General features: G+C 44.9%; 3 protein-coding genes across 3 annotated transcripts in view; 1 reads left to right on the top strand and 2 right to left on the bottom strand.

Annotated features, from left to right (window-relative positions):
- The window catches only part of LOC131267522 (DENN domain-containing protein 1A), an 89,380-nt gene that overhangs the window by 39,952 nt on the left and 24,578 nt on the right, over nucleotides 1-24,850 (bottom strand). The gene's annotated exons all lie outside the window — the stretch shown is intronic.
- Nucleotides 17,942-18,543, bottom strand: LOC131267217 (uncharacterized). Its single transcript, XM_058270026.1, has 2 exons — nucleotides 18,529-18,543; nucleotides 17,942-18,445 (listed from the first exon to the last, which is right to left on the bottom strand). The coding sequence occupies exons 1-2, from the start codon at nucleotides 18,541-18,543 to the stop codon at nucleotides 17,942-17,944; spliced, it is 519 nt and encodes a 172-aa protein (XP_058126009.1).
- LOC131267526 (small ribosomal subunit protein mS39) lies at nucleotides 21,165-23,295 on the top strand. The gene has a single exon (XM_058270429.1). It carries the CDS (start codon nucleotides 21,223-21,225, stop codon nucleotides 23,239-23,241), a length of 2,019 nt encoding a protein of 672 aa, XP_058126412.1. The 5' UTR covers nucleotides 21,165-21,222; the 3' UTR covers nucleotides 23,242-23,295.

The following is a 24,850-nucleotide window of genomic DNA, read 5'->3' as shown; positions in this document are numbered from 1 at the left end:
GGGAAAAGATGATCTCCGGAGCCGTTGCGTGAAAGTTGTCATGTCGGACATTATTGTGCTCGTTGGCGTCTAACGGTCATAAACCCGCTCGAAACCCCCCACACCCCCTACAGGTGCGCTGAAACCTACCTGTCAGGATTTTCCCCGTTTCGGCAGCAGTAGCATTCGGGATTTTCGGTGAGAAAATTCACACTTTTGTGTGAGTAAGAAAATGAACAACGCAGTTTTACTTCTGTTTTTTGTAATGTTCGTTCGTTCGTCAGTCGGTTTTCCCGGTCGGTGCGTTTCTTCGCGGCACGAAACGTCAATTTGCTGTCATGTTAGCAAATAGCAAATGGTTTTGCGGACGCCGGGAGACTTTGGCGCGTGCGATGGTTGGAATAAAGTTTTCCCCTGTCCTCTGGCGGCATTTTCCCGGGGACCTGCAGCAACGGCACGCGCTGTGTCGGAATTTGTGGACGATGCGTTTCAGGTGGTCGGCTGCCTGCCAAAGTGAATATGGACATCGCCTCCGGAGCAGGTTATCGACAGCCGCCATTTAGTTAAATTGATTTTGATTATGATGATCGAATAAACTGGCCAATGTACAAATGTACAGAAAACAGGGAAAAGCCAATTGGGCACATTCTATTGACTTTTGATTTATTTTAAGAAAAGATTTTATATTTTTTCCCAAATCGGCTAAATATCTTTTCGGCAGCACAAAATGAAGGGAATATTATTTCAAAATATAATAATTTATCAGTTATTTTTCAAAGCTATTTCTGATATGTTTTTGGGCGACTCGAGGAAATAAAATAATTTGAACGGTTCTATTCCATTTTTATATTAGACCCAGTGTTGTCAAATACTTATTCCAATTTTTAACAAATTCATCGATAGGAAATCAGTTACTTCCATGACAAAAACGGCTTAACTCAAAACAACAAGTACTTCGAAAGCTAATGCTTCTTTGCGACCACCTGAGGAACAACCGGGTTTGCTTCAATATTGTCCACAGCAGCTGAGGTTCTACAGCGAAAGTTGGTAGTCCAGCATGAATTATGCAACATTCTTTCACCCCCAGCCGGTTTCGATCGGCAAAATCATTCCGGGCGAAAGCGGCGCAAGTGGCCAAATATACTTAACACCGCAGCTGGGAAAACTACCTCCCCAAGGCTAACCCTGTCGGCACGGATGGCATGAATGGCCGGCCAGCAACTACCACGGGCCGGAAAACGACCGGATAAAAGGAAAACAACCTCAACCAATTTTCCCGCCCGAAAAGAACAAATTGGGCACCCCAGCGGGGATGGGGAGGACGTTCGCAGTTTGCCAATGGATCGTTCGAAGATCGACAGCACGAGAATCCAACCCGACAAAATGAACGGACGAACGAGAGCAAACCCGTAGCTACCTTGTTTTCCGAACCCCGGGCCGCTTGATGAAATTTAGATTACAAGATTACGGTAAGATCCGATTACTCGGCAAACGGCGTACCGAAACACCCTCAAAATGGTGATGGATTAACGAACTTAGCGGCAACAACATGCGCCACCGAACGCGGGAACCGAACGGGAAGATTGCCGGCGAATACCCCGGTTGGCGCCCGGATCGAAGGGGTCCCGGGTGGGAAAAGTCCTCGACAGCACACAACACAACGCCATGTGGCTTGGATCCTTTAGCTGTCTTCGAGTCGAGGAGCAACGTCGAGGCAAGCAGAGTTTGGAGTGTTTTTGTGTGGTTGAAATGACTCGGGACTTCGTTGGTTCATTTCCCTCGGGAAAACTCAAGACCGAAGCCCACGTTTCATCGCCCTCACACACCAGTTTTCCAAACGCAAACAACACGGAAGTAACGGAATGTGAGGGGGAAATGTTCATTGAGAAAGGACTGAGAAGCATTTTTCAACCACTCCGTTGTAAGCGGAAGTTTTTTATTCCGGAAGGAAACCAATCGATTGCGTCGTTACAGCGTTTCGGGGGGACATTAAGTGATTTTAACCGTGGTTTGTTCCGGTGTTTGTCGTTATACACCTACTTTCCGTCCATTATTCATACTTGAATGGCATTACTTGGAATCTCACAGAAATTGCTTAAATGGATAAAATTAGAAATTAATGGAGCTGAAAGAGCTGAACACTGAAAATGGTTTCGGTTGAAGTGCTTTTTTATCTTCCCAGATGCATTCCTTTTACGGAGGCAATTTTTATTCCTGATTAATTCTATTGAGTTTCATTTTCGTTCGAGTTTTTCATTCTCGCCATGAATTAGATATTCACGGCACGCAGGGCTTTGGCCGCAGAAAACCAGCAAAGAAACGGCCCGACATGGCGTAATAAAATTGCTCCTATCTTGATAAGAAACTTCCAGCATCCAACCTATAACCATGCTTCCTAAACAAAGTACGGGAAACCAATAAACAAATTTCGTCACACAAGGCACATTTTGATTGATTTCCTTCGATTGTGTCATTCTCCTGGTGCTATCGAAAAGTTTGGCTAGAGCGTCCCGGCCGGGCGTTGCAAATGAATCCCTTTTGGCGCCCGGTCAACCTTCAAGTTGGATGCCCTTTCGGGTTGAAGGTACGAGAAAACTAATAAATTCGATTTTTCCTCACTCCGGTTTTCTTACGCAACTTTGCGAATGATGGAATGTAATTTGCTCGCGATGGTCGGGCAATTTGTGCCAGCTTGGAGTGTGATTAGATTAGATGTTTGTACTTTGGAAAAGGGAAAGATGTTATGCAGAAGAAAATAAATGCTGTTCTTTGGTGTTTATTCGAAATGGATACCATTACTTGCTTCAAAACATCTGGTCCCATGATCGCGTGGTTCATATAAATTACTATTCGGAAACCACTTTGCGCCTGACGCCTCGAGACGATCCAGCTCCAACTCGAAGGGCTCGATGATAGTGAAACAATTATGACTGCGGAAAGTATAACCGAGCCGTAGCAAAATGCCGGAAATTGCTCATCGTCATCATCATAGACATGGTGTTTGTCAGCACCGCACAGCATTCGGGCGAGCTGATAAGCCAGGAAAGCACTTGTGTAGCGTCCCATGCACCATGTCACTCCCATTCCTGTTGGAGATATTGAGATAAATAGATGGGAAACATCCACGCAACATCCGTTCCCCGGGGACGATCTGCTTCATCATTCTCGTCTCATTGGTTTGGTCCCGTGTCTCGTTTGACCGTGGACGAAATTAACTTCGAACCAAGCCTTCGCTCAACCGACGACAACGACGACGACGACGACGGTAAAGATCGACGAAATTCACGTGATGCGATTGTGACGTACGGCTGGGCGTTCGGAACCGTCTCGACCAAACAACAAGAAGCTGGTATGTAACTTCGATCAAAGGGTGGTAAATTATGTTTCCGCGTGCTAACGCCAACCAGATAAAGGCAAGGTAAAGTGAATCATAAGTGAGCACGCTGCGATGTTTCAAAAGCCAATCAACACACACCTGAAGAGTCAATCGAATGAAAACACTTGAACAACAAAAGGCAAACATTTACTCGTGGTATCCCCCGGGGCGCTGGGCAAACTGTTATCGGGTAAGTGTGGCGCCTATCGTAAATAATGTTTTACATCGGAATATCACTTGCAAAATCAAAATGAGAAAAAAAACAAAAAAAAACAATACCGATGAATGATACCGTCGGACACGAATATGACTGGTTACGGATGGCATACTATGCTACTTCCACCATTTTGCGAGGTGCGTTATTTACATGGATATGGAATAAATTACATGTGAGATCACCACAGTTTTTCTTTTACGAGCAGATAAAATAATAGAGATTAAAACAAACATTCGGTTACCGCTGGGGGTGATATATTGGTTCGAGTGCCGTTCAATTACCAGAAGCGGAGTAATTGATTGCATAAATTGAAATATCTTGTCCCATTGGCTGGGAAATGGAAGCATATGGACGGTGGATTTAAAAAAATATTTCTTTATGTCCATCATTTTCCGAATTCAATCAACATTACTTTTTATGTTTCCGTGGGATGGTAGTTGAGCGAGTGGATGGTTTATTTAACCCCATCGGTACTCACAAGATCAAGCAATATCGAGTGTACGATTAGTAAATCTTCATCTTAATTTCAATTACACTTCAACATGCACCACTCTCCTCGTGCAACAGGTTTTCGCATAAAAGCTCCTCAAAGCGAACGTAAGCATAAACTTCGTGCCCGTGGTAAATAAATTACACTAATCTGCTTCACACGCTTCCATAAAAGGATGAATACTCATTACCGTAGTGTCTGTTTCGCGTGCACTCAATTGCGCGCTCCTCAATGCACAAATCGTTAGCGATTGAAATCACGATCCACCGGTGGAATGGAAGCTGAAGCACGTGCCGCTTTTCATCCATCAAGCACGGGAAGGATTGAAACAATATTTGCTTCCCCTTGGTCCTGATCCCGGAAGAACGGTTCGGGATTTAATTGCTTTCGTTTTCGTTTACCTCCGCGTCCTATCGAACCGGCTTGCCATTGCAATGCGAGACGAAGATGTAGATTCATTCGAGCAGCATTACGATCCGAGCAATGTTGAAGTACCCTCAATGCGATCCATTAGCAAGAATTCATCGGGAAAGCAGGTACATTTCCACCATTCCCGGTCATACCGAATGCCAACTTCGAAAGGGCAAGGTACAACTTCAATGCACATTCGACATCGACAAGCAGCGGGTTAAATTACGGTTCCCACCCCTTGGACAAACAGCTGCACTTGCACCGGCTTACGCTTATCTCGCGCATTCAAATGAGCGTTATTTAATTAACATCTAATTTTCACCATATTACACCCTCTCGGGGGGCGCTCCAATCAAAGCTTACCTTGAGTTCGACGACTGGTTCGTTGTTTTTTCTTCTCTCACTGTTGATTTCTTTTTTGCTTTTGTGTTTGTTGTTATTTGGAGGTCCAAACCAAAAAAAAAACACAAAACACAAAACTTCAACCCCTTTTCTCCCTGAAGGTGCTAATTGAAGGGTTTGTGGAAGCCTTTTCACCCTTTTTTTGTATGTTGTTTGCTTCACTTTCCACCACTTTTAACCTCGTCACGGATTCACTTGGGAGGGATGATACTGGATGCGTAGATGCTTCCCCTCCCGCCCGGGTAGATCTTCAATGCCACAGAACTGAAACCGAACTAGCATTAGAAACATCTTGCGTTGGTTTAGTTTGTTTGTTTGGTTATCTTTTTATTGCTTTTCTCAACGGAACGCCCTAAAAATTGCCAGAAGGTAACTGCGAACGTGCCGTTCTGTTTTGTTTGCTTTTTTGCTTCACCCCAGACCCCACTTGGATGCATCCCACGATCTCCGGGAGCACTTGATCACCCTTCCCTATGCCTTCGTTATCGCCGGCGCCAGCCCCAACTAGTTTGGTCCTCCAAGAGAATTATCACCAGGAGCAGCGTGATTCAACAGGTGAGTAATTTTATGGGCTTTCGAATGAAATCACATCGACGCCTCCGATGGCGACGGCACACACCCCCCCTTTCGGAGGGTTGATCTTTAGCTTCTGTTTCCTTTCCCTTCCGGCAACAAGGGCGGAACCCATGTTTACCGTCGTCGTGGGCACTGCGACATCAATCGTAAAGACGTCGGGCGACTTTTCCGACGGTATAAAGGGGGAGGGTTGAGTATCAGAAAAGAGCGCGTTCGTAGGCCATTAATTACATTGCCAAGCATCGGCCCCCGGACAACGTACACTTGCGTTAGTTTTAAAGAGATGTAGATTTTTTTTTCGTCCACCATTAAACATTTTCCACCTTCTTTTATTTGCCCTCCGGGAAAAAGGTAACTGTGCAGTTTAATTTGTTTTTTCTTGCCCTTTCATCGAACACTATTTATAGAGACACTGGGAAAAGTGGAGGAACTCCCACAGGTGGTCACCCACTTTCCCGGGTACGCGTTGGAAAATTATTAATGTTGCAAAAAAAGAAACCAGCCGGCGGATAAAGTTTATGGAAAAAGTTACCAAGAAAACGGCGAGGGAAGTCACTTGTGGACGCGCGTACACGCTTTCGATAAACCTTACGGCACACACTGACCCGTACACCGCGACACTCGTCCGCCTCGGGGACTTTTCTCCTTCCCTTGCCAGCGCTTCATGTCAACTTGCATCAAATCTGCATGCTTAATGATGACGACGGGGCGAGCCGAGACACGAGTCAAACACGCGCGGCGGGCTTTAGCATGAATGAGGATTAATTTTACACAACTCAACTATGTGGTAATGGACACCCCCCACCCACTCTCCATCCCGGCATGGAGTCGTTTAGCTTTTTGTTTTATGTATTTTTATAAAAATGTTAGCCAAAGAAGAAGACACTTCAAAAGGGGGAGGAGAGAATATGAAGAGCTTTGATTTTATCTCGAATGATCACTGGGCCATAAATTTGTCTCATCAAATTGCACTTTACAAGGGAGCGTCGTCGTCGTCGTCGTCGTCGTCATTGAAAACACGTCGTCGTTCGCTTTCCTACTTCTATTTCCCCCACTCGCGCTCGGATAACGAGCATCGATCAAATCAAATCCATGCTGCGCTCCTTGAGACGCTTGCGAACGTCACCGAAATGCAGTTGCATTCGGAAACACACCCTCTGCACGGTGCACTCACACACTTTGGTATTCCACTCACTCACTTCCACAGCCAGCGCTGGAATCTGGGTGACAATTACACTTTCGATCAATTTGCATTCAAATGCACTTCATTATCACGTCACTGGCGGCGGCGGCGGCGGCGGCGGCGGCGGCGACGGGCGGGCATATGCGTCCGTTGCATATATCGGTTCGTGGTGCGCTTTTGTTTCTGCACAGCATAAGAAAGCGAAACGAGACGCGAAGACGAAAAAATTGCCCGTGCTAGGCCGTTGGTGTTTCTCCCTCTTTTCCTTTCGGTTGCATGATTTTTAGTGTCAGTGTGTAACACTTTAGGTGGAGCATAGTTTGGTACCTTTTTTAACACAGAAACTTTAAAAAATCACGCTTACATTGAGAGTGCTGATAGTGAAATGTTTCGTAAAGGTGGCCACTGTTTCTTTGGGCTAACCTTTCGGCGAGCGAGGACAAGAAGGAAGGGTCGAAAGGTCGAAGGAAAATCGACGGGAAAGAGTTCAGTGTCAACGCACAAGAAATTGACGGAATGTGGACGGGAAACGGTTTGGTGTTAATTCAATTTAAAGCAGTTCCCTCCTTGGAAGAGGAATGCCTTCGAACGGAAACAGGGCAAAGAAAGACGCTTTCTTCACTGCGAACGGACACAACTGCCCTTCGCGGCACACGGTTGACTGATAAAATAGAACTAAACCGCCCCCGACTAGAAAAGCAGACACACGCACACACGATCCACAACGCGATTAGAAACGGTCATTTGCTTACATGACGCACACCAAAAAAAAAACAAAACTACCACAACTCCGACCAGATGATAGGGGAGAACAATTTTAATTCATTTATTTGTAGTTTAATCTTGCACCAACTAGCCACTGCTCCCCTGCCGTTTCCACTTGTCGCCAAAACGCTGGACGAATTCCGGCGACGACGGGCGAGCGCGTGCAATTATTGCGCCAACGGACACATTCCCGCTGTGCGCCACGTTGTGGAGACGCCGACGAAACGCCGAGAGTCGGTTCAGCGAGCGATGCGTACCCACCGGCTGACGGGGAAAAACTGAACGCGAGCTCGGCCCATGCTTTTCCAGCGTCAGCGAATCCGTCCAGCCGCGTGCGTCCCAGCCGCCACCCCTTCGTCTTCCCCTTGTGCTGAGGCTTCGACGCGCCGACGGAACGCAAGGAACGCGCAAGTGCTAGTGTAAGCTGGGGTAAACTTGAGCACTTCGGTTTCATTAAACAGGCAAAATTATTTAAGATAATTCTGATTTAATCAGGTTGCTCAGTTAAAGTACTTTTTAAGAGAGAACAAATAACAATCAATTTTTTTAACAACACCACTTTCAACCAAAAGCTTTTTATCTTGTGCTTGTGACATTCATGTGTTCATAAAGTATTTAAAATGTTCTGTACAAATCGGATCTTTCGAATACTTGACAATTTTGTTTGTTTTCGTTGTTTAGCTTAATTTTGCTGCCAATGATTAGGACAATTGAATAACTTAACCTATGCAAGAACACTTAAAATCTGTAGTGAAATTTCTAGAATTGACCTTGTGGTACTTTATAACAGTACAACATATTGCCTAGCAACGTAATCTTTGTATAACCAGTACAATATGTACTACTTCAAAATTGATAAATAAATAAATAACAAACAACACAACATAAACATTATACATAACAAACTTTGTTCAAAATCTTTGAGTAATTTTTCTTTAGAGATGATCCGGTTATTAATACGGCCTGGCCGTTCAAACTAAACCTAATATTGATCCGGTTTTGCCTCGTCCCTCAACACGAGTCAAAAAATGTATTTACATTTTGCTATAACATTTTCATTTTCTGTGTTGACTGGTCCGTTTAAGGTGAGCTGCTTTGATTGTAAAACATTCAGCAAATAAGATAAGGAAAAAAAATTTTAAATGCATAACATAATACATTTTATTAGAAAAAGTATTGTATCCTACTGCATCACACATAACATACTAAAAACTTACATTTGGTTCGCACTTAACCTGTTCTATTCAATCAAATCACAATATATAACAAATATAAAGCAAATAAAACTATATCCAACCAATGGTAATATTCATCTTGTTCACATCAAACAAATGCTTTATATTTAATGGGAAGATTGAAATACATTAAAATATGTGATCTAAACTTTGCTATAACATTGCAAAAAATACAGTCATTAATAACATATCACAATCTAACATAAAGTAGCATAATAAATCTAGCATTTAAAAACTTGAGTACACCAGACTTTCACAAATTGAGTCATTGCAAATACTCCAAATTTTGTATTGACGTGACTACAAACTGCTGCATATAATCGTTTGCCTGTTCAGTTCAAGCTAGCTAGTCTTTACCTCGTCATACTCTACACGGTACTAGAAGAAAATCTTGCAAGGAAAAATATTCATTTGTTTTGTCAAACACCACACCGAAGGGAGGATTCTTCGCTAGCAAAATCGAAGTCATCGCGCGTCTGATAAGATCCGTAGACGGTGATGTTTGCTAATTAAATTTTTCCCTCAACCGCGAGCCACTTCGATGGCTGGCGCAACAAGTGGCCCTACACATGTGAGCGCAGTGGCGTAGCCCAGAAGATAAAGAATCCAGCGGAAACTGAGGAACCTTCGCGCACCTTAGAAAGGGGGTTCGAAAGGCAGAAAATAAATGGTGTCAGCTGAGCAGCCCTATCGTTTCGCAACCATCGATGACCTAGAGAACTGATAAAAAGAGGTTCTTCCTGATGGGGAATCCTGGTGTTTTATTTTTCCTCTAAATGGAAGGAACATGACGAAAATGTGTCAACAGATGTTAGGAAATGGGACTTGTGACACATCGGTAGCAAAACAAATGGAAAGTTAAGATGCAATTTGTAAGTTTATGTCAAATAAACTCAACTCACACCCAAAGCCATCAGCTCTAAGAACCATAATAATACCGAACGAACCTAATTGATGCTAAATAGCATACACTTTACAATCGATGCCAAAACAACCCGTTATCATTCAATCCGCAGTTGATTAATTAACTCAGATCTGCGGCTCATTTGCGAGCAGAAACCGAAATCACCTGCAGCTCCTGCAACTGCACAGACTCCCATTCCCGGCGCGAAACAACACGAAAATTACCATCCGAGCCCTAATGACCGGCATCCAGGCTGCACCGGTCCACAATTTGCGACCATTAGCCTGCTCGAGCACAGACACACACACACACACACACCCATTCGATGGCCAATTCGTTCCATCGTCGAATGTCGATTACAAGAAACCTCCCTCTCGAACGCCCCTCGAGGAGAAAAAAAGCTCCTCCATTTGTGCATTTCCCTTTTGCGAACCAAATCCCCAGGACGGGAGAACCATTCCGGAGACCCGATCATCGATGGTTGATAATTAGACTAGAAGAACCACCTCCTCGGGCCGCGTGCCGCGTGCCCTTTGGAGGAGGAGAAAAGGAAAAAGAGCGTTCGATTGAAAATAATCATATTTGCACAAGCGCGGCACAAGAAGTGATTCCGCCGCTGGTTTGTTGTGTTTATTTTTATGCTTCCCTTATGCTTCCCATGCTATGCGGACTGGTGGCGAGAATCGTTAAGGGTGTCGTTAAGCATCGAGCCGAGCCCGCGCTGGCGCCATTTTATTGCCACCTTTCAGGGCAGAGTTCGGTGCCACGGCACCCGTTCCGGCGGTTCAGGTTTGTATCTTCGACACATCTTGCCCGCCTTCAGTTGGAAAGGACAATTTACAACGTCCGACGTCCGAGCTACGAGTGGCTACATTGGATGCCGGTTGTATTTGCCGGGAAAAACTCCCTCCCCGCGTGTTCGAACCACGACGTTCGGTTCTAAGCTCGAGCTAAGGTAACGGAGCACATCGTTCACCTGATCGAGAAAGGCTCGCTTAACGAGCTTCCTGAACTCCTCGTCAGGCCTTCCACGGGCTTCGTCTTGGGTGGCCCTGGCACGAAAGTGCAGCAAACAATGGCGCAATCCGAATGCGACCCTGCGGGGCAAACGGCGATGCGGTCAACGAGATAAAGCCAATCCGGTTCCCGAGCTGCTGCTTCGGCACGCCGCCTCTGGAACCGCCTTCGAACCGGAGTCCAAAAAGTCGTCCTCCGGTGCAATACTGGGTGGAGTAATTATTTCCCCTTATAAGGACGTCGGTGTCCACCCCGGGGTGGCTCGTCCACAGCTCCGAGCAGGGACAACCGGACAAACACACACCCCGGCACCACGTACACGGTGGCCACTTAATGGTCGAATAAATCACACCCCAAAACGGTGCTACGAGGTCCGAAAGCACGCTTCGTCGATTTATCTTCCATTATCAGCGTTCCAGGGGTAGCTCGGCCGCGGAAAAGAAAACATCGAAGAAGTTCAAGCACGGTGTCTCATGTCCTCCACATTCGCGCCAGGGATCGCATCATAATGCGATCAACCTTTTTATCGGTGTATTGAAAACTCCCGAAAGAAATCTCCCGACTGGCCATCTTTTTTTTTTCGTTTCGACCGACAGGTGAACAAGGATCGCGGGGTGGAGAAAAATAACAACACCAGGAGCATGCATAAATTCACACGTTTGTAAAGCGAGCGGTAACAAATAGGCCACTTGTGGACACTACCCCCCGCTTCGACGACACCCTCCTTCTCCCACCAAACCGACAGGACTTTTATGGTCTTTTAAAAGACTTCATTTTTGTCCGTCCCCGATTGTGTCCCCGCGTACGCGCGCGGGTGTGTGTGTGTGTTTTTCTTTATTTTCTTTTGCTCTTATTGCTCCATTATCATTTCACTTGCGGTTCGCCGGCCGATGTCACGGCCCGGCGCGGATATTTATTTGCCTTCCTCCCGCGGTGGATGATAAATTTACGTAGTGAAACATAATAATAATCGTCGATTAATATTCATTTATGTTTTTTAATTTATTTACGATAATGGCAGCGGCAGGCCGTTTAGCCGAATGGGTGTGTGTGTGTGTCTCACTCTGTGACGACCATGCTGCCACTTCTTGTACACTCTGTTCTGCCGTCCGGATGTCACCTTACGACAATGCTTTTTTCACCTTTACTTTCCCGTACCGGGAGATTTTTATTCTTTAAAAAGTCGACATTAAAGGCAGAGCAGGGTGCGAGTGTGAGTGAGAAGGCAAACGCATGAAGCACTGCCCGATGCCCCGGGAAAGCAAAGTAACCCCCAGGACATGGCGGTTAAGGTGTTCCATCAGGCGTGTCACGCAGAAAATAAAATAAAAAAATCGGGACAAAAAATATGAACGAAGGTTAGGGCGGATAATGTGGACAAGATTTATAGTGGCGCACTCTCGGTGGACTCTCCACCGGTTGGCAGCGTAAGAGGGGGATGAGAGTGGGGGGGTTGATAAAAGAAACCCGTACGCGGTTCAAAGAAACCGTGGCTGCCATTTTTTGTTACTTTTTATTTCTCATTTTTCTTTTGCAAAAGCCACAATAAAGGTAACTTCAGTTGAGGTGCCGCCTGAACGTGAAGAACGATAAGCGATCCGTGCGCGCCGCATGTGGCTGCTTATGTCCTGTGGCTACCGGTGAAGAACCGATCTTTTGCTGAACGATGTTTGAAGAATACGGTGAAAGCGATTCCAGGGAGGCTTAAGTCTTGTTTTACATCGGAAGTCAATTTGGTCTTTTAAATCATAGATTTTGAAGGAAAGTGAGAATTGTTCCAAAAGTATAAATATTGAATAATGTTCTTAAATCGTTTGAAGTGGCAAGACAAGAGTGGATATCATCTTGTGAAATCGTTTAAATCCCCATACACGATTTTAACAGAGAAAACCAAAGTTTGTGGAAGAATCGTTTCCGATCGCGTAATACATCAGAAAGTCAAAATTCGGTAAAACCTAAACATCTGCCGTTCGGGGAATGATTTTCGCCAAAGAAGATAACAAAAAAACAAGGAAAGACTACTCAAATCTTCTTATCTCGCAGGATCTTTTGTCCATCTCGAAGCCATCGCCGGCCGATGGAGGTTTTCCCGGCAAAGAAAACCGCCCGCCAGCGATCAAATAAACTTCCAAACAAAAACATCAAAGTACTGTGCGTCTCCATCGAAACGTGAACGGAGTACGGAATTGAACGAGCGTCAAACGACTTAAATTCACGCACACACACATACACTGGGTGGTGGGAGAACTGGTTAACTTTCCGTGCCTTTCACGGCCACGGTTCGGTTGACATTTAACGAGACGGTTCGGGAAAAAAAACCTTCCCCACGAACGGGGACGATAAAGTTAAAGCGTTAGTTGTGTACCGTATTTGGTGGGAATTGATTGGCGGACTCGGAAGTGTCGCTGTCGGTGGTTCGGGGTCAGGGACTGGTGGCCATTAATTTCTGTCCGAAAGAATGAACTTCTTATGGCAGATTGTTCACGCTTGTTCCGGTGCCCAAATGTTTCCACCGCGGGATCCCCAACGGTTGGGTCTCTCCGGGAATCAATGAATAACAAATAAGTTTGACAGCTTGATGGCAGGAGCGTGCGTTGGGAATTATAATTTTGAGCGTCTGCTTTCTCGAAGAAACCGAGCAAAGATTAGCGTGAAGAAACATCTTTGACCAAGCGACTTTCAAGCAAGTTATTGGACATTCAATGAAACAATTTCGATGGAATACATTAAATACAAACCGACTTTCTTTCTGAAGACATTTAAAGAGAAGTGACACAAATGTCCTTTAAAAGTCATCCTGTCATCTTGCTGGATGATGATTCTTGCAAAAACTCCGTGTCCTTGACAGGCAAAGAGGAGCACGATTCAAATCATGCCACGATTCTGTTGATTACCATCCGTATTAAACGCTGGATAAATCGCGAGCCAGATGGCAAACCCGAGGACTTCCCGTCGGGCGTTTGCATACCACTTGACTGGATTGATAATTAGCGAAACAATCCGTGAGGATCCGGCGTGTCTGCTCGTCCATTCCCCCATGCCACGCAGTGCTTCCGATGGGAGTTTAGCAGCGTCTCTGGTTCACCCGACGTGGTTGACTTCCCGTGCGTGACAATTTCCTATTCAATCGCCATCATTGCATAGCATCATAAGCACAGTAATTAGTGCATAATTCAGGCCTGATTGAAACATCATGTGCGAGTTTGGTGTGTACATTCAACGGCCGGGAAATGATATCCATCCTTAGAGGAGTACAAGCGAAGCTGCACAAAATTACTTTTAATTATAAGGTTTTAATTAATCTGTTCAACGAACTTATGTAAAAGCGCTTGTTCTATTGACAGACGATGTTTATATTGGAATGACTAGACGATTTGTTATCTAGTCATAACATAGGAGCTGTAAGACTTATGAGTTCTACAAGGAATAATTTGTTTGTTTAGGAAATAAAAAAATAATTCTTATGACAGCGAAAACACAAACATCCATTTCGTAATAAAACAGCTAATTAATTCCGACAGCCGTAAAGTAAAGACGACAACTTTTTGTCCCTTCAGTCCTGAAGTTCAGTTCACTTTCTGATGCACCGAAAATCAACTCAACAAGAAGTCTTAATTGTGATCGATAATTTATTCACTCCGCTTCCACCAGTCCACCTCATTCGTTTTTTCGCACAAAAAAGGAGAAGTGCAAAAGAAAAAAAAACAGGCAAACCGAACTTCGAACCTTATAACTACCGGCGCTGGGAGTAATTATTTTCCATAACAACTTCCAAATTCATCCGCCCAACACTGTCGCTGGTGGTGATTGAGAAATCGCACGCAATTGCTCCGGTCGGTGATGAAGGACTGGCGTGGAAGAAATAAACCAAAGCAAACGAAAAAGTATTGAGCCCTGTACTGTAGCGATCTCAGGGCCACCATCCTGGGGATTCCTTTTTTGTACCAAGCCACGATTCGCTGCGTCTTGCGTCTTTCCTTCTTTCGCTCCATATTATTCCCTCCCGAAAGCTCGGCGACGTTGAGGATGGTCATGAAACGCAACGAACGCTCGGCTTCGATGTAATCGATTACATTTTATTACCAAACCCCGGGGCCAAGGTGCACGTGTGTCTTATGCTAGAGGCAAAGATAACAGCCTCCGACCGGCGCAAGAAGCGCAAGATGGTGGCACACTGTGCCGGCCGATCGTAAACAATTTCTTGATAATTAAACTTTAATGGTTTATTTGATTTTCACACGGAATCGAAACGGTGCGTGGCGTGTCGCTGTTTTTGTTTTTTTGTTACACCCGGCGTGGAGATTATACCCGATTTATTTCGTCAGCTCCACCGGGTCGACGGGAAAACTGCCGTAAAAATGCGTTTCACCGCCGGTTGCCAGTTGTATTGTGTTTATGGCTGTTGTGCGTGGTTGTGTTTTACTTCGATTCCGCGTGTCTATTCGTGAGTGGATTGCTTAAATCCCACCCGAGTTGAAGTCCGCTATCGCAAACCCCCGGGAGGGGATTTTGGGAACGAGAGATTTCTTGTCAATGCCATCTGCGGCGGCAGAACATTTGAGATAAATGAAGCTATTCCGTAGGGAATTGAAAAAAGACATCAGTTTTACGAAAGCACTACTCACGCTGATCATCTTCCACGACCAACAAACTACCGGAGAAAACACATCATCCCCGCGCACGAGCTTCAGGTGCGCATTATTTCCGAACGATTTTCGAAAGTGGCCAACGACCAAAATCAATATTTTTCACCGTTTTTTGCTCACTCAGCGAATTTTCGAAGAGCGGTTTTTTCACGCGCCACTAATGCGCCACTCGAACGTTAATCCCCGTACCAAGGGATAATCTTGGCCCGGGGCCGCCGAGAAATGATTGATTTATGTCGGTTGAAGAAAAGCAAACACCCCTCGCTGATTTTGCCTTCCGGGCAAACAATCGAGTGATCGAGCGAAAATCAATCGCTTCGCCGGGCGAAAATGTGTTTTCCCAAGGAAAGGGGAATTTTGGGAATTATTTGCTACAATGTTCCATGAAATAATGTTTGGGTGAAAGTGTTGTCTTACGAAGGTACCACCAACGGTAACAACAAGAAGCTATACTGATGGCTGAAAGATAAAATCGAATTTTATACATTCTCACATCTTTTCTAAATTTAATGGAACGGATTTTATTGCAACAATTATTTTTCCTAAGGAACATGATGCATTCAAGCAATTATTTGAAGCAAGCAAAATAGCCATTTGTCGTAATGACAATTCCGAAATAAAAGCTCGTTTACCAACTCGCTTCCTTCGACAGCATTTTCCCAACACCGAGCGTGCAATCTTAATTGCTTGTAATAGGAAAATTGCCCACCAGTTGCTGACATTCTGTAATATTAACGGCTGTAATTTCGGCCGTAATGTTTACGACTGTTTGACACGCTCCGGCGGTGGCCATCGGCACGTGATTGCGTGTTGACGACTGTAGCGGCAGAAAAATCTTAAACAGCGAGAAACTCACGGAGAAGAAGCCAAAGGATTCGCCAAGTGCGTACGGCAAAGGAATGTTAATCAACTCCGGTCAGGTCGTCCATCAGTTATTGAGTTTAAAAGGGCAATGCGGGAAATGTGCAAGGTAAAAGTCTTCTAAATGTTTGATGTTTTTAAAGAAAGTAATCATTTTCCTAACGGACAGCATCGACGAGCCTGAACACGCGGTTCAAACGGTTATAACTCAAAATACTGAACAACCTTTCATCTTGCACGTACGTTAAAAATATGAGCGTATTTTTTATTGCCAAACCAGTTCCTACGTGCGCGTAGGTCGTAGTAAAAACCATCCTAATGACTACCAGGCATCCATCCATCCATCCATCCATCCGGTGTTCAGCGTATACGTTTACGACTAATAACGATCGTTGTCTGTATTCCACCGAGGTGGGGAAAATAAAATGACCAGAAGTAAAAATAAGCTCACGGTCGTCACCGCCACGGTTGTGGATGAAAGTGAGTGAAACAACAAAAAAGTAAATAAATGTAAGCCCCGGTATGGAATTTATGTTATTCCCTTTAAGATGGTATTTTTTTTTTCCTTCTCCGTTCTACACTTGGCCGATCATTGAAACCCGAACCACGAACCACCGGTTCCAAATGGTCTTTTATCAGCAGCACATAAAGCATACGACGCCCATAACCTTCCCAATGCGCGACCGGATGCTGGCCTTCCTCCCCCCACCGCACCCGGTCGGTCCTGATTTCGTGACCGATTTTCACCCCGCCTTTGGAATGATGAAGGATTTGGCTTCTTTTTTTTCTTCCTCTTTTGCGAATCGTTTCCCCCATTTGTGGAGGGCTTCTTGGGATGCATTATCATTAACATTACGCCGCCATAATTACACGTCGCAACCCGAACGCGAACTTTCCGGAGGTCATTTGTACAGGTTTTCCACGGCGACTTCTTTGGTAGCACCTCCCTGCTGCTGTTCGGATCGTTTCGGAAGGCAAGTAAGTTCCCAAGTACCAGCAGTTTCTTTAACACTATTTTATTTCGTTTGCTTTTCCATTTCTTTATTTGCTGAGATTATTTTTCCACCCGGCCGGTTCTTCCTCTTCCCAATGCAATGTGTTTCAAATAAAAACAGCACCCATTAACACTCCATTCACGACCATCTTTCGCCCCATTTCGATCGTCTCGAAAGGCATTCCATTTCGTCACCTTTACAATTATCACCGCCTCGAGCTCGCGGAGCCCGCGCGGAGGATATCGTCACCGAAAATGCGGCCTCTCGGGACGGAGAGCCGGTGTGTTTTCACACTCCCTTGTCATCGGGCGAAGAAGAATCAAGCCGGCGCACGGCAACTGGGACGATAAATGCAACGGTCGAACAATGCTGACCCCTCCCCGAAGCTGTCCCAATCACCTTGCGAAGGGCCCGCGTGCTAAAGACTTGACACACGGAACAGCAAATGGCAGTCATAATATTTGCGAAAATGATTCCACCAAACCCATTAACGAGCTCGTTCGCGGTTCGCGTCCTCTGTTTGCACGGTCAATTGTCGGAAGGCCGGAGACCCGGGCCGGGACATGATGGGAGATGTGACGAGCGGTTACACTACTCTAAGCGCTAAGAGTTCGTACATGCTAAGAAGTCTCCAGATACCGGAGGGAATTGGGATCGGTTTCGGCAATCGAGTTCAACAGTTCAACCCGGTTGCGAAACATCCTACGCTAATTGCTTCACGTGGTTCGACGCGGTGACGTTTCTTGAGGCGTAACTGCCGGAAACCAGCTCCAAACCAGCGTGGTCTAAGGAAGGTAAGCATATGTACACGTGGTTAGATGGTGGACAGAGTTCGTCCATCACCATTTAACGCCACATTTCAAATGCGACGAGGTCCTGTGCCGCTAGAACCGGAACTTTGTCGTGTAGGTTGCCTGAACCGTCTTCTTAAACACGTCCGTTAGCTCGGAGATTTCCTCCTGTGTCATGGCGCTCCGTTTGCGTCTCATGTACAGCTCGTTGTAGTTCAGCTCCGGGTCACTTTCCTCGTCACTGCTAGCACAATCTTCATCCTCATCAAACTCACCCTCGGCACTACTGCTCTCGACCAGCGAACCATCATCACTTTCACTGATCAGCCGCATCTGTCCACACGGTTGATCCTCGTACTCGTCCGAAGCCTCACTGTTGGTGTGAGAACGGCGGTGAACCCGTTCACCCGACGTCGGATTCCCGCACGGATCGATGTGGTGCGTCAGGACGAAGTGGCAGTATAGGTCGTCCTCGCTGCGGAACGTTTCGTTGCAGTAGCCGCAGCCGAACTTTATGGTATGGTAGTGCTTAAGGCGGTTGTGCGTCATCAGGATCTCGAAGGTGGAGTAGTGCTGTTGGCACAGTTCGCACACGAACTGTTGGATAGTGGAGGGGCACCAAAAACTGATCAAAATACTTGTGCTAACTCAAACCAACCGGAGGAGCCGCGTGGACTTACTTGCGTTTCGGACATTGCCGTGAACTAAAACCTTTACTTTTTTGAAGAAGAGAATCCTTTAAGTAGTCTAAACTATTAAGTATTTCACAAGCTTGATTTTGGAACTGGACAAGTGTCTGTTAAGATTCAACGCTGATTAACAACTGAACCGAACGAGTTGTACCGATGGTCGTCTTCATCTATGGGCGCTTTATCGAAACTCAAAGCCACCGTGCAGACCCTCACCCGGTCACCCAGCGACCAATTAACATTGGGGCGCTAAGCGGTGAACATTAATGGTGAGGTAAATAATATATTTATAGCATCGAACAGTGCAATGCACAATAGCAACTTGAAAAGCATTTGATGTGAATCAATATTATTGCCGAGCCCGCCTTGCGCTTTGAATTGAATCCATGGGCCATATTAAGGGCTGCTGTCGTGTGACGCCGTTGATTGGAGCACATGATTTGAGGGGCAAAGTATTTGTTGCCGGCCGGTGAAATTTCGGTGCGTAGTATCTTTTAGTAGCGCATTATGAATGAATCACAAGAACATTGAGGCTTCTGAATTTAGGTTTTCAGTTTTAAGAATTGAATAGAAAAATCCAATGATAGTAAAATAAACCAATTTACTTCATTATTCTTTTAAGTGTAATTAAGTTCAAATTACCAACAGAATACCATTTAAATTCTAATTCGGATACTCAATAATTTGTTAACAGTTTTTCTTTGCTAATTTGAAAAGTAGCTCAGTCGTGTAGTGATGAGCCATGAGCGACCAAGGTTTATATGTCGTTTTCTCATACAATTAATGTTTTCAGAAAAGACCAAGTAGTACGGATAAACCTTTTATGTGCAAAAATGTTTGTCTCAAAGGGACCGTTCAGCACAAAAAAATCTTTAAAATTGGTTATTTTAGCCACCCGGTTGACAAAAATTCAAATTTTTTGCAGCTGTCATGTAGTGCCAGCAAGTTTTTCCATGGCAGGTTGCTGGGACTCTTGCTGGAACTACATCCCACTAGGCAAAAACTTGCATGCTAACTCCTAATTTTGTGTCACCTCGATTTTGCCCATACAAAATTGAGGAGTTTTGAGGAGTTTTGAGGAGTTTGAGCCACGGGGTTATGAGCGTGTGTTAGTGAGAACGTACAGCCCAGATCTATGCATGTGTTGGTGAGGACCATGGAATTTATGTATGTAGTAGTGATAGATATTTTCTTTCGGTTGGCGCCACAAAACACGAATGTCAAAGTTAAAATTCCATCGAATTTTTATTTATTTATAACGCAATCGCAATTTGCTTACGTACAGTTTTTAGCTCCTACTGAAGAAAGGTAAGATTTCCTCACTTTGCATAAGTTGACCATTAAAAATAATACAATGTAATGTTTACAATTATACATACCCAAATTTCAGATGGCTTCACTAAAAAAAGAGATCATTCCGAATAATCCGGTGCCAGACTTTGCAAAAGAATTTCTTTCGATACGCAGGAGCATGGCGCAGCTAAAAGTACAATGGGACATTGTTACTACGAAGGTTGAAGAGCTACATGAAAAAATGGATAAGCTTACCGAAATGATGGATAAACTCATGGCAATCCATAACGCCAGTGCATCCGTTACTGCTAGTGATTCAAAGCCAGTGGTTACCTCATTTTCAACGTTGGAGAGCTTCGAGGCGATGAATTGCCTGGAAGAGCGGTTGGAGGACGAAACAGTCCATATTAGTTTTAAAAAATGGGTGAACCGCAATATTCGCGGAGGCAGTGCGAAACAGCGAGCCTGCGACGCACTAACTTTAATAATCTACCTGAGACTGCGGCTTCTCGAACTTGTCATTTTTTCACTGACCTTCTTTCCACACACGGTTCCACTAACACAGACAAATTTTTGAATCGTTGTGTCCAGACACGGGAAGTTATGTTTATACCACCCGGGCTGGATCCGACAGAACGTTGATTTATACAGATGAGCGGGACAGACGATGATGAGCTACACGCTAAAAAGAGATAGCATGCTCGACAACTTGTGTGCAAAGACCGAAGTATGGGCCAAGAGGGATCGGGGGTGGGAAAACTTGTATGGTAACGGCTAAATTGACTAGTGGGATAGTACCAGCAACAATGTCAATTTCTGTCAACCGGGCATTATTTTAAATTCTGACCAAGGTGCTTGCTACTTTTGGAACAAAGCTTCGTTCAAATTAAATCTAGTGATGAGAATATCTAAATCCGAATCCGCAACCAATCAATAAACTAATAACACGCATTTTCCTTGAACACAAAAAAACTTGCCATATATTTACATTGTGAGCTGCCATTCTATGCAACGTTCGAATCGAGTAAACTGAAATCATCTCATCATCAACTCGTAACGTGTTGATGTAATTCGACTTACCTCGTGTCTGATTCGAGCCACATCAAGTTCATTTACATTTGAAGCAAGTCTCAATCTATTCAAGTCAGTATTAAATCAAATCGAATCACACCCGAAAAGGATCAAATCAGATTTGAATCCACCATATGGGATCCAATCCGTTAGCTTCCGTCAAGGGAGCGAGTCTTACGAATCCCAATGCTGCCACCGCTAGTTCCGTGGAAAAGTCAAATCGCATGACATAACATGGTGTTGTTTTGTTTAGCACCAAAATACCGGGGAAACTAAAATAAAGTTATTGATTAAAATATCGCTGAAAGTATCTTAAACAACATGCATAACTTGTGCAGAACGTTAAACCGATTACGGTTGCATACGTGCGATCGTTCTCTTGCATTTAACCGCGTTTTAACGGCATCGAAAAGCACAACAACGAGTACGACCCAACGGCAACCGGCAGCTGAATCCAATGTTCCGAAGGAAAAGATTATCATACCGACCCGAATCGAACGAAGTCCAACCGACATCCTGATGGCCCTCTCCGCTACCGTTGGCTATGATCCAACGGCACCGCACTACAAGTACCACGACGATCCGTACCTAATACCGACGTCTAATGCGAACAAGAAAACGTTCGCGCTGGCACAGGAGGCCGGCCGGAAGGCTGCCCACTGGATACGGCAGGAAAACGCGAAACTATTCCAGCACCAGGAGGCCGACCCACCGATTCAGGCATTTGTACCCACGATGCTGTACACCGAGGAAAGCCAGGTGGAAACGACCGATCTGCAGAAATTAATCGACAGCGTGGAGGTGAAGGACGCAATTCTGGTGTACAATCTGCTGAAGAAGAACGGCATAGAGGTGAGTGACGAGCTGAAGCAACAGATGCTGGAGTTGCTGTGCTTCTACAACCACGAGGACACGCTCCCGGAACAGTTCATCGAAGAGCGCTGGTTCCGACAGGGCACGGTCGGACGTGAAAGGCAAAGAAAAACGTGGAAAGACTTTGAACTGGCGGAGGAAATTTTCCACGGTCTCGGAGAAAAACGTTCCGAACACTACTGTGCTATGATCCGCGGGATGGCCCGTTACTTCCAGGTCGAGAAAGCGTGGGCTTTGTACCAGGAAACGGTCGAAAAGGGCATCGAACTGGATACGAATACGTTCAATAGCTTACTACACATAGCATCGTTCCTGAAGGAAAGCTACGACAAACGGTGGGATCTCGTGTGCGAAGTGCTGACCGCAATGAAACAGCAGGGCCTCCGACCGAATCTGGGAACTTTGAATGGTATCCTGCAGACCATCACCACCATCGGCGGGTACAACCATCCGCGAACGTACGCGTTGAAGACGCTGGCAGAGTTTAAAAAACTCGGCATCGAACCGTCACTCGCCAGCTGGTATTACATGCTGGTCATCTTTTGCCGGGAGCGTGGACCCGTTAGCCACGTGCTGCACGACATCATGAACGAGGTTGAGGGTAAAGCGTTCAACATACAGGACCCAAAGGATACCTTCTTTTTTGTGACGGCCATGGACGTATGCCGGAACCATCTGCACGACAAGGAGTTGGCGAAGCGGGTCAACCAGTTGCTTCATCATGGCGATAACTATAACCTAATCGGAGACTCGTACAAGGAGTCAATCTACTACCGACATTACTTCACTCTGCTTGCCACGACAGAACCGTTGGAAAGCTTCCTGGAAACATACCACCTACTCGTACCAAACGTGTACATTCCGGAACCGTCGGTAATGGAGGACATTCTCAAGTCGGTCGAAATGAACACCGCCATCGAGCACGTGCCGCTGCTGTGGTCCCATATGGTTCAGTTCGATCATACCGGACGCGAAAATCTAGTCAACCTTCTGCTTCACATTATGGTCTCCAACCAACCGGTGGCCGACGAGCCCAGGCATGCCGATCTGGTGCAGCGCTTCGCCAACATTGGCTGGGATCTTTATTCGCGCATGGAAGAACGAGCCGCCGCTCCGCGGGCCACCTCGTCCGGACTATCCGGGCCGATGCTGGGCGATATTCTGTTGCTGTGTGCGCGTGCCAACGACTATGAGAAAGCGATGGGAATCTTCACGAAGCTTAGCAAGGACCAGAACTCGGTAATCGGCGAGGCACGTGTTGATGGATTGGGAGAGTTTATCAACCTTTGCATAAGCAACCGGACGCCCTCGATGGCGATTCAGTGCCTGCAGTACTGTAGCGAGAACGGTTACCCGGAAAGTGCTGAGCTAGGGCGGCACATTTTCAGCTCCTTTGCACTCGATCAAAATCAGGTGGCGAAAATCAAAAGTTTGGTAGGCGCGGAAGCGGTGAAACCGATCAATTAAAGTAGAATCATAATTGATAGGCCACGAGTCTTGAATAATAAATGAATCATTATAGCTAAATCGTATTCTATTTTCTTGATCTTCGATCAATGAACTTAGGCGCTCAAATATGCATGATGATACAATTGTCCAACTTCCCAAGAATATAGATAGAAAGGCATATAATAAATTTGATTTAAAAGCAAATTGCATATGACCATATAGTTTTAAATTTAAATTGAGTTCTCTCCAACAATTTGTGTAATGGTTTAACTATATAACAAAACTTTTTTAACTGTCATTCCCAATCCTTAACGGAAATCTTGATATTATATTAGCTATGAGATTTTCAATCCCACTTTGAACTATCGATAATCAGGTTCTTACAAACTTTAGTTGAACATTTGCTTGGTCAATCAATGAAAAATAAATCATTTCCTTGTGCCCAATTACTTGTGATCAGCAATTGGTTTTCCATAAGCTTTCCAAAAAAATCGTGTTGTTAGATCTTATTTGTAACTTTGTATTTAAGTCATAGCCGTTGGTTGCACACCCAACGATTGCACGATTAAAAAGAAAAACTACTGAAGGTACCAATAAAACCACAGAAGCATGAGTGTGACTAGAAAAAAATATTATCTTATCAGCAAAACATCTCAAATAGTTGCACAGTAAATACAATATCCAGCTGGAAAGAACTTATCTGAATTACAATAAAATTCAGAAAGTATCCAAAGACAGTAGTTCATTGGAAGAAAGTACCGAACAAGGCGTGTGCATTCAGTGGACGCAACGTTGTTCATCTGTATAATAATTTAAAAAATACTTTGTCCGATATAAAATTCTTAAAAACACATACAGCTGACACTCCTATTGATCTAGGCTGTTACATCCCGACATCTGCTGATGGACACGCTACTAGTCAGCTGCTGATTGAACAGTTAACATCATGTCGAAACTCCGGTTGGCACGAAAGGGTGGTTTCCACGAAACGTTTAATCTTTACTTTGTGAGCGTTATCGATAGCGATGTCATACAAATTAAAAAAAAAAAACGAGTAACATATCTGGTTTTTATCGCTACTATGATAACACAATTTTGTACAATTTTAGCACCCTTGAGCGTCGATCCGATGGCAAACATAACAAGCAAAACCATATTCTGACAAGCCCCAACATCGCGAGCATCGGTTGTTAGAGTTCTTACTTTATCATCTGCGTACGAGTATGTGCCGCTGAACTTCAGGGTTCAGTTATGATTATTCTTTCTTTAAAAACGTCCGTTATTCTCTGACCTCACACAGCTCTTCGATAAGGCGCGGAACGCCTTTTTTCATATAAACCGCATTATCAATGTTTGCTTAGCGAGATAGACTGACTGACTTCGCAATGGCGTAACAGTTCTTTCGTGACTGTCAGCTCTAACGGGCATTTCGATCGATTTATAGTGGTGCTGGTTCGATGTAGTTTGCTGTAAAGATCCATACATCTTTCTTGCCAAAAATATATGAAGTAATAATGATCCTACACCCCGGGCATGTGCTATTATTTTCATGTCTATTACCAACATTAGTGCCCAGTGAACAAGTATCCGCGAACGTCTGTAATTATCTGCAATGTGTAGCAAATTT

This window comes from Anopheles coustani, chromosome 2 (assembly GCF_943734705.1).
Source record: "Anopheles coustani chromosome 2, idAnoCousDA_361_x.2, whole genome shotgun sequence".
Classification (NCBI taxonomy): domain Eukaryota; kingdom Metazoa; phylum Arthropoda; class Insecta; order Diptera; family Culicidae; genus Anopheles; species Anopheles coustani.
This window is presented reverse-complemented; position numbering and strand designations above follow the sequence as displayed.